Source organism: Pseudopipra pipra, chromosome 7 (assembly GCF_036250125.1).
Source record: "Pseudopipra pipra isolate bDixPip1 chromosome 7, bDixPip1.hap1, whole genome shotgun sequence".
Classification (NCBI taxonomy): Eukaryota; Metazoa; Chordata; class Aves; order Passeriformes; family Pipridae; genus Pseudopipra; species Pseudopipra pipra.
The window spans coordinates 32,354,980-32,364,503 of NC_087555.1; the positions used below are offsets into that span (position 1 = coordinate 32,354,980).

At 35.1% G+C, this 9,524-nt stretch overlaps 1 protein-coding gene across 11 annotated transcripts in view; it reads left to right on the forward strand.

The window, feature by feature from the left end:
• The window catches only part of SLC35F5 (solute carrier family 35 member F5), a 31,766-nt gene that overhangs the window by 13,818 nt on the left and 8,424 nt on the right, over positions 1-9,524 (forward strand). For all 11 annotated transcript variants that reach the window (XM_064661537.1, XM_064661538.1, XM_064661534.1 and 8 more), the window contains 9 exons: positions 635-825; positions 1,981-2,062; positions 2,837-2,924; positions 3,500-3,564; positions 3,917-4,021; positions 4,482-4,641; positions 6,094-6,184; positions 8,517-8,671; positions 9,123-9,211. In XM_064661537.1, the coding sequence (XP_064517607.1) occupies positions 635-825; positions 1,981-2,062; positions 2,837-2,924; positions 3,500-3,564; positions 3,917-4,021; positions 4,482-4,641; positions 6,094-6,184; positions 8,517-8,671; positions 9,123-9,204 (1,019 nt within the window). In that variant the 3' untranslated portion in view covers positions 9,205-9,211. The remainder of the gene's footprint in view (positions 1-634; positions 826-1,980; positions 2,063-2,836; positions 2,925-3,499; positions 3,565-3,916; positions 4,022-4,481; positions 4,642-6,093; positions 6,185-8,516; positions 8,672-9,122; positions 9,212-9,524) is intronic.

The window sequence follows — 9,524 nt, forward strand, 5'->3', positions numbered from 1 at the left end:
TGAATTAGGATAACATTTACATGTAGTGTGTAGTGTAATGTTTTCTTTACACAGAAAACTATTGATACTTACAATACACTTATGAATAAGAGCTGATCCTGGTTAGCAAGATTAGTTAGAGGGTGGTTTTCAAAAGGGCAAGTGACTTTATGATCTCTGCTAAGCTTTGAGGTCTGTTGGACTCTCATCTTCTGAATGAAACATTATCCTTACAGTTAGGTGTAGTTGTGTGCAAGTTTGGGCTCTTTGGCTACTAAACAATTAAAGAAAATCTTATGTGTAATATTTTATCAATATGGAATAGTTCCTATCTAAAAATTTGTTGTTACCTTATGTTGGATTTTTTGACAGGGAGCAGAGATGATGCTTTTCAGTGAGGTTTTTGTGGATGGACAACTGTACTGATTGAAAACAGTAATTGTGCTTTGTCTTATTAGTAGCTTCTTGAATAGCAAAATACTAGCGTTTAGTAAAAAATAATGGCATGTCTTCTATTTGGATAAAAACCTGTTATTTGTGTAGCATTGTAATCAATGCTGTATTGGAACATGATGGTTTTGTTTACATGTTGTGTCGGCTCAAGAAGTTTAATGATAATATGAAGCTTTTTTCTTTCTTTTTTTTCCTTCTCCAGCTCCCAAAAAGCCTCGTGTAAGGTTCAGTAATATTATGGAGATCCGACAGCTCCCATCAAGCCATGCATTGGAAGCCAAGTTGTCTCGCATGTCATATCCAACAGTTAAGGAGCAGGAATCAATATTAAAAACTGTAGGAAAACTCACTGCAACTCAAGTAGCAAAAATTAGCTTTTTCTTTTGCTTTGTGGTATGTTCTCCATTCTTTCAGAAACTTACACATAAATATCATTAAAACTTGTATAATATTAGTGAAAAAGTACTGAGGTGACTTGTATTCTTAAAGCCTTGTTTCATAAATGTAGTATAGGAAGTAAGACTTCCCTGGTGCTGGACATGAAGGTGCAAGATTTCCTTATGAATCTGTTGGTTGCTGATATTTCTGCATCATGCCTCAGTTCTGGGGGGAGAGAGAGGTAACAGTGGCATGATTTTTTGAGACAGTAAAAATGTAGAGAGCAGATCAGTGACACCTTTTCCAGAAGCAGCTTCACTGATACTGCCAAATAGGTTCTATGTAATGTGGACCCACCACAGCTTTTGCTCAGGAAGTACTGCTCTTTAAACATTATTATTATTACTGTCATCATCAATAATAATAACACTGCTGGAAAATGGTAATTTAATTTTTTCTAGGGTAGTGTTTTCATATTCAAAACAAATCCTGTTTATGCTCTTCAAGCTGTTACTGGCACGTATATGTATTTCTTCTTGGGTTGTATGAATATTTCCACATAAGACTAGAGAGTGGTTACTTCCCTCAGAATATATCTGAGATCTTATTAATGAGATCTCAATCAATAAATGAGTAAACACTTGCCATTTTGTTCCTTTATGAGAGAATTAACAAATATTTTTTAGGTATTGAATATAAGTGATGCTTGCTTTTTACAGTAGAGATGTGTCCAGGGTTTTAAGTACTGTAAAAATTTAAACTCATTAGGCTGACTAATGTTCCGTGCATTCCTGAAATTTCTTTGCAGCCCTTGCGCAGTTATCATCTGGAAGCACTTCCAAAACAAGTTAAAAGTACCTTTAGTTACTACAGAATAGCTATTATAATGTCATTTTAATTATTTTTAGGTTCTGAAGTATGTTATTTCATTATTAAACATGTACTTTTATATGGTTGGTTTGGGCTAGTTCTAAGTGCGCTGCTATCTTTTAATGTACTTTCCCCTTTAATAGAAGTTAGAAATCACTTTAAGGTAAAAATCATGTTCTGATTTTATTTTTGGATGACCAGTTGGGGTTTTTTTTGCTTTAAGTAGAATTTTACTGCGCTGAGCAACTTAAGCTCTGTTGCTGCTACTCATATAACACAATCATTTTTCTTTTTCCCCAGTGGTTCTTGGCAAATTTCTCTTACCAAGAAGCTCTGTCAGATACCCAAGTTGCCATAGTTAATATCTTGTCATCAACCTCTGGTAAGATTTATTTACACCACCAGATATGCCTTCTAAGGCTGTTTATAACATAAAAATCTATTTGGCTACAATGGACTTGTGTAATGTTTTACCTGTGGTTTTGGCTTAAAGCCATTGAATATGTGCATTTAAGAAAGTCATTATATATTTGCAGAGGTTTAGGGTACCTTCACGTTCTCCTACTTTTTGAGTTCGTGTGTGTATTTCTGCAGTTATGCCTGTGTATTAAAAAGATATTTTGGGAATGTAATAGCTCTAAAGGAAAGATGGTATAACTGTTTATCAAAATAGATTCAGAGCAAAGCTTTCTTTGCTAATGATTGTTTTTTAAAAAATGGGTTTAGAGGTAAAGAACTTAAACCACTTAAATATTATGCATATCATTTGCTTTACAGGTTTTATGCAAGGCTCTAATACAAGCTTTAGAGTATTTAAACGATGTGACAGTACATATTTGGAGAATTAACTTTTTTTGTTTTATAAAGTCAGTTTTAGAAACAGAATTATACAATCTGTCACTGACTTTTCTGACTTATTGCAATTTATTTTGTTAGTATGGCTGGCCTTTTTCAGAGCTGAGCATGTATTTGTTCATCTGAGGATTCACATCACAAGGTGTTAATTTTCATAACAGTTCTGACTAAAATGAAGGATGTTAAGAACACGTAGTTAAAGCAAGTACATGATATATAAAGAAGAAAATGTCTGTGCAGTTTTCTGAACAAACTGGTGGCAAAACATGATTTTATAAACTTCTCTTAATTTCTCTTGCAGGGCTTTTTACATTAATCTTAGCTGCAGTCTTTCCCAGTAACAGTGGAGATCGGTTTACCCTGTCCAAATTATTAGCTGTTATTTTAAGGTAAGATAATGGGATAGAACATTTGGTCAAAAATTGTCTGATACAGTGAGAGGACAACTGTACTTTACTATACTTGTGGTATCTGTGACCATAAATTCTACACATCACTTTCTTAAAAATGCTTATTTTACAGATAAATTGAGCAAGTTGAATTAAATCTTTTTAAATACGTCATATTATGAACATTTACCAAATCTCATTCTCCTGTAGGAAATTGAATTAACCAGGTTATTCTTGGAAATAAGTGAACTTATTTTCTTCTTGTTTAATTATTTTATTTTTCTGTAAATGGGGAAAAAGGAAGTGGTTTGACATTCAGTGTTGTCAGCCTGTTTCATTAAATGCCTGCTGTACTGTTCTGGGTGTTAAAAGTGGGGTTGGTTGGTTTGATTTTAGCTTAGGATCAGGCCTTAGCAATAGAGAACTCCTTTTGGCTTTGCAGAAGTGGGTTTTGATTAAATAAAAATGCCTAAAGATAGAACTGTATTTTTATGGTTTTCTTTCTTTTTTTTTTCTGTATTTGTCAAAAAGTTCCTGGGTTTAAGAAGCCTTTTACATTTCTTTTCTTTTGCTAGCATTGGTGGTGTGGTACTTGTTAACCTTTCTGGATCTGAAAAATCTGCTGGAAAAGATACAATAGGTATTTACTTATGGTTTTTAATCCTGGAACATGCAGTGATGAGTACCATCTTCTGACAGTACTAAGTAGTCATATAGCAAGCTCCATATTTCTTACTCATGTAACCTTCTACAATCTGGCTTTTTAGTTTGAACTTCTGAAACTTGTCATTTATGAAATTTTCCACCCTATGTATATAGCTTAATTGGGAAAGTATTTACATTTTTGAGCTCTACATTTTTCCATGCTTTTCATATATTAAGGGATTCTGTAATAAGCAGTTTCTGAGTGATGGTTTTGTAATAGATGTGTGTTTAGGGGAGTTATCCTACTGTGCCTAACATGCTTAGCATGTCTTTTTCCATCTTTCCAGGTTCCCTGTGGTCTCTTGTAGGAGCAATGCTATATGCTGTGTACATAGTAATGATAAAAAGGAAAGTAGATAGAGAAGATAAACTTGACATACCAATGTTCTTTGGTAAGACTAAAAATAACTCTATTCAACGTTTTAATTCAATGTGTAATTAAATTGTTTGCTCTCAGGCACTGAACTGTGTATCAGGGGCTTAGAAAAGCCAAGGAAGTAGAGAAAGCCTGTTATTCCTGTTAGGAGTACTTTAGGTACTGGTTGTGTGGATTGTTTCTTGCTTAAAGCCTTAACAATGAGTGGTAACACTACCTGTGGGAATGCAGACAGCCCCTTTGACTTAATGAAATTCTACAATTTTATTTTATTTTCAATTTAAAACCTGTAAATATCTGATGCAATTTTTGTTTGTGAATTTCAGGTAAAGTTTCTTTTATTCATTTCATTTGAAAGATTTAAAATACTGCTTCATTGCTTGGTTTTTTTGTATGCATGTTGTCAGTTTAGATGAGATTTTGATTATGTTGAAGGACATTCTTTGTGACTTACTTAAAACTGTTTTTATACTCAGGTTTTGTAGGGCTGTTCAATCTGTTGCTGCTGTGGCCAGGGTTCTTCCTGCTTCACTATACTGGGTTTGAAGCATTTGAGTTTCCCAACAAACTGATATGGATGTGCATTGTCATTAATGGCCTTATTGGAACAGTTCTGTCAGAGTTCCTCTGGCTGTGGTATGTACTACATACATTGAATATGATTCACATAAATTATCTTACCTGTGCTCTCACATGTCAAAATGTCAGATTGTCTGGGTAGGTGGTTTTGCTTTGTTTTTAATTTTTTTTTCTGTCCATATATGCAGCTTAAGTTAGAGGATGTCACCCATCATGTCACAGTGTCCTGTTAGAAACCACAGCTAATTTTAAAAAGCAGGTGATGTGGTCTTGTAGTATTTCTTAAAATCCTGTGTGCATAGCTCATTTTAGAATTGACATTTTGAGACAAAAAACCTTTGTGGTACAGAGTTGCTGTAGCAATAGGAGAGCATGAATTTCTGTTGTAACAGTTCTGTGACAATACTGCAACAAAAGATGTAGGTGGAGTTCCATGAAAACCTTTTTGTTTTCTTTGGGAGTGGGGTTTTTTTTGTGTCTGTTTTTGATTTTTTTGGGGTTTTTTTCAGATCAAGTTTAAAGTTATTTAGGGAATCTAATCATGATAATTTTTGTTTTTTGGCAAACTCTTACACCAGTCCTAATTATATATGCATTGTTCCTTTGAATTAAACTTGTTTATTGATGGAATATTTTTGTGATGTTAATGCCATCCTGTAAGATTACACTGCAGCTCAGTATCTAGTAAAAAGGTTAAGTGCAATATTTTAATATAGGTGAAATAACAAACAAACAGAATTTCCCAAAACCCCAAACATTGGCTCTGGTCCCAAAATCAAGTATTAGGATGGGGTTAAGTACATGGGTGTGCACAGTCTTCTTTTTGTGCAATTACTCAGAATGATAATCCAGTTCCTTTTTCCTAGAGTTTTGGACTGGGACTAATTTCAGGGCTTGTGCTGACATCCTCCTTTTATCTGTCCAGTGTGCCACTAGTATGGTCCTCTTCACTTTCTTTGGAAGTAAATAATGCCATTTAACCTACTTGTTTACTCCACCCAGCCACATACTGCCAACCATATAATGTAGGGATAGATATTACTCTTAATTTTAAGGGTTTTTTTAACCTGATGATAAGTTTTTATAGGTTTTTGTGCCATTTATTCATTTACAGTTTTCTGGTGGACAGGTTGGTTCTAATTCAGAAGCAGACAGTGCAGAGATACAGGAGTATTCTCTTGTGCTATAGAGAACCATGGTATAGAAGCAAAATGCAGATTTTTCTAGATGAAGTTAAAGAATGTGAAGTAGGGAATTTTCCATCATCTCAAAAGCTTTATATGGGAATTAAACCTCACCCCAGAAGACATCAATTGTCTAGTTAGGAATTGTAAGCAGTTTCACAGATGGAGTGTGGGCGTGTGAGCTTTAATTTTTGATTATTAAAACAAACAATGACTGTTAAGCTTGATCAAATGCCTTCCTCATTTGATGTGTTACTTTGTCTTTTAACTTTTAAATAAGACCTTTGTATTATTACTATTTATTATCATTTTCATTGTCTTTCAGGGGCTGCTTTCTTACCTCATCACTGATTGGCACGCTTGCTCTGAGCCTTACAATACCTCTGTCCATCATAGCTGACATGTGCATGCAGAAGGTAATGTAATTCTACATTTTGAGCATTATTTCTTCAAATTAAATGGCAGTATTATCTTTATTGATGTATACAACGAGCAGTATTTTACTTCTGTCACCTGTTAATACTTGTTGAACTGCATTGTGATTGATGCTCTCTTGATATTGACAGTTACAGTAATTTTGCACTTGAGAGTGTGCTCTTGCACAAAATTGATTAAAGTGCAGCTTATATGAAAAGTACCCAAAGTCATCAGCAGTACCTGGCCAGATACATTACCTTGAACAGGCACTTTTCAGAATTAAAGAACATCTGCAAATACAGCACACCTTAAATTCATACCTTTACAATTACAGAATTGTATGGACTGCTTATCTTGAAAATACTCAATTAGTGACAAACCCAAAAACCTGCGGGTTTACCACAAAGGAATAAAGCAGCTACAAGAAGTTCTTCACTGAGATGATAAATCTCTATGTGAATTGGGGAGCAGTTTAGTCAGGTAACAGTTTAGCTAAAAATGATATCAATAAAAATGAGCAAAACTGACCAAATGTAGAACAAACTATACAATACTGCTGAAATTTTGAGTAGACTGGTGGCCTTGCTCTGCCAGCTGCTGCTTGATTACACTGCTTTGATGCTCATGACTCTTGTAGCAAATGCAATTGCTGTTTATTTTTAAGGTCTGTGCAAATAGAAGTGTGAAAGTATGAGAAGAGAAAATTGCTGTGAAGAAAGTTCCTGTGCCTGGAACATGGCTTAACTTGAGCATTCTCTGAGTAGGGTCTTCCCCAGAGCAAGTGGAGTTTGTGCATTGTCTGTGGTGGTTCAATTTGTGACTTGATTTCAATCATCACATTTGAGGTTTTCCTTTTGAGGCTTGTACTTGTTTGCATGGTACAAGAAATTAGTCAAGTAGACTTTGAGGTTTTTTGCAGAAGTGCATTTGTGCAAGTGTGTCTCTGTTATACGAACATCAAAATATCCCAAGCCAAGCCCTACTCTTGCTGAAGTCTCAGGTGTCCAAATTGGGCTCATAGAAATTTAAGCTTCGAGCTGCTCCCTTAGTGCCTCTGGCCAGCCTTGTCTTTACTTAAAAGGAACCTACACAAGAATGCCACTGTCATGGCTAATAATGTAAAGATTGAAATAGTAATATATGCAGTCTTCGTATGACTGTCAAATGGCGTGGTAGTTATACAGTGTGCATAATTGCTGACTTTCTGGATGTTATTCTGTAATAATCTAGCATAAATCTGAATCTTAAGAAATTACAACCAAGTTTTTGATGACTAATTAAATATTCCTTTTGGTAATTTACATGTTTCTGAATTTCTGTTAGAAATCACTAAGAAAACACAAGGCTTAACAATTGCAGTTTATTAGAATTTTGAGAGTGGCCATCAATGTTGGGTGCCAGATTTTCTCCAAATTCTTCAATTTTGGATATTTTCTCCACACGAGGGTGCTGTGCCCACAGTTTATGGCTCTGTCATCCTGAAAGGCAGGTCCCAGGCTGATTGTGCTCTTCATTTGGAATTGTAGAACCATGCAATGGTTTGGGTTGGAAGGGATCTGAAAGATCATCCAGTTCCAGCCCTTGCCAGGGGCAGGGACACCTTCCACTAGACCAGGCTGCTCAGAGCCCAGTCCAACTTTGCCTTGGACACTTCTAGGAATGGGGCAGCCACAGCTTCTCTGGGCAACCTGTGCCAGGGCCTCACCATGCTGTAACCTCCTATAATTTTAAGTTTTAAACAGTATCAGAAGGCTGCTACTGAGTGTAGTAATAGATAGATAAAAGTAGCAGTATAGATACAAGTAGAATTTAGTTTAAATTGGGCAAATAATGTTCCCTGCCTTTTGTTTTTTTAATTGAAAAGAAAATTACTGTAAATTTCAAGTAGCAGAGTCTTCTTATGTGCATTGAATTCAGCAGTTACCGGTCAGTGACAGTATATTCATAGTGAATAGACAGGTGCACAAATCTTTCAGGTGAGATCTCTTATTCAGGATTTCTGAAGTGTCTATGAGACTTTCTCCTTGGTACCAGAGAAACAGCTAAAAACCTAAAAATGAGACTCTTTGGAAATAGGAGTCTTTATTCACCTCACAATGCAAACAATGTGTTCCATTGTAAAGAATGGATCAGTGGAAAAAGATATTAGCAGCAGCAGTGGCTATAGAAATTGTACCAAATAACTCACCCAGTGTAAAATAACTCAAACTGCATCTCAAACTTACAATAATAATCTCAAACTTGCAATAATAATTATCCTAAATATGCAGCATGTCCTTTTTTTTTTTTTTTTAAACTGTTGAGTGAACGATGTTTGTGTTTTAATTCCAGGTGCAGTTTTCCTGGTTATTTTTTGCAGGGGCAGTACCTGTATTTTTTTCTTTTTTCATTGCAACCCTCTTATGTCACTATAACAACTGGGATCCAGTGATGGTGGGAATCAGAAGAGTTTTTGCCTTTATCTGTAGAAAACATCGAATTCAGAGGTAGGACAGTCACAAAGTATTATCCTGCCTCTCCTCCAGCCTTTCCATTAACCTATATTTTTTTATAAGCTGCAGTACTCATACTCTTTATTTTCAGCTGATTTTATATTCAGTAGTACTGATTTCTTAATAGTAGTAGTTGCCAATCCATTTATTAACCTCTGCAATGCTCAGAAAATGGAAAGATGTGAAGTCTTTTTACCTTTTAAAAGAAATTTCCTAGTGGCTATCACAGTTTTTCCTCTTGATGCCTCTATGTTAATTGCTGTACCCAGAACATGCAGTGAAAATTGTGCAAACTTAAGTGTACTTGATGAACTTAAGGGGTCTTTGCATGTTTTTAATGGCTGCAGGTCAAACAACTAGTGTATTTAGTTAATTACTTTCGCTTCATAACAACCAACTTAATATTACTGTGTTACTTTAAATAAATAAATTTGTTTCTTTTAAGAATGCCAGAAGAAAGTGAGCAGTGTGAAAGCCTCATTCCTATGCATAGTGTTTCACAAGATGGAGAAAATTGCTGTTCATAGACAAAAGGTATGCTTAAAAACCTCAAACAATACACAGAAAGGTGAGGATTGGTTTCCATGGTGGCATTTGTGTTATGCAAGGACAGATTTTTACAAAGCATACAGTTAGTCTTGTCCTGTATTGATGGACACAGTTTTGAAGTGTGTCGTCAAAATTATTATTCATTGCCAAGCATTATTCTCACATTGATACAGTTTTTGGTTAATGGTTTTGAAAAGTGAAGTAGTTTTTAATTAAAATGTTCATATAAAATTGGACATGAGTCAACAAACCAGAAGAAGCACACAACTTCTTGACATGGATTATGTGTGTGGAAGAG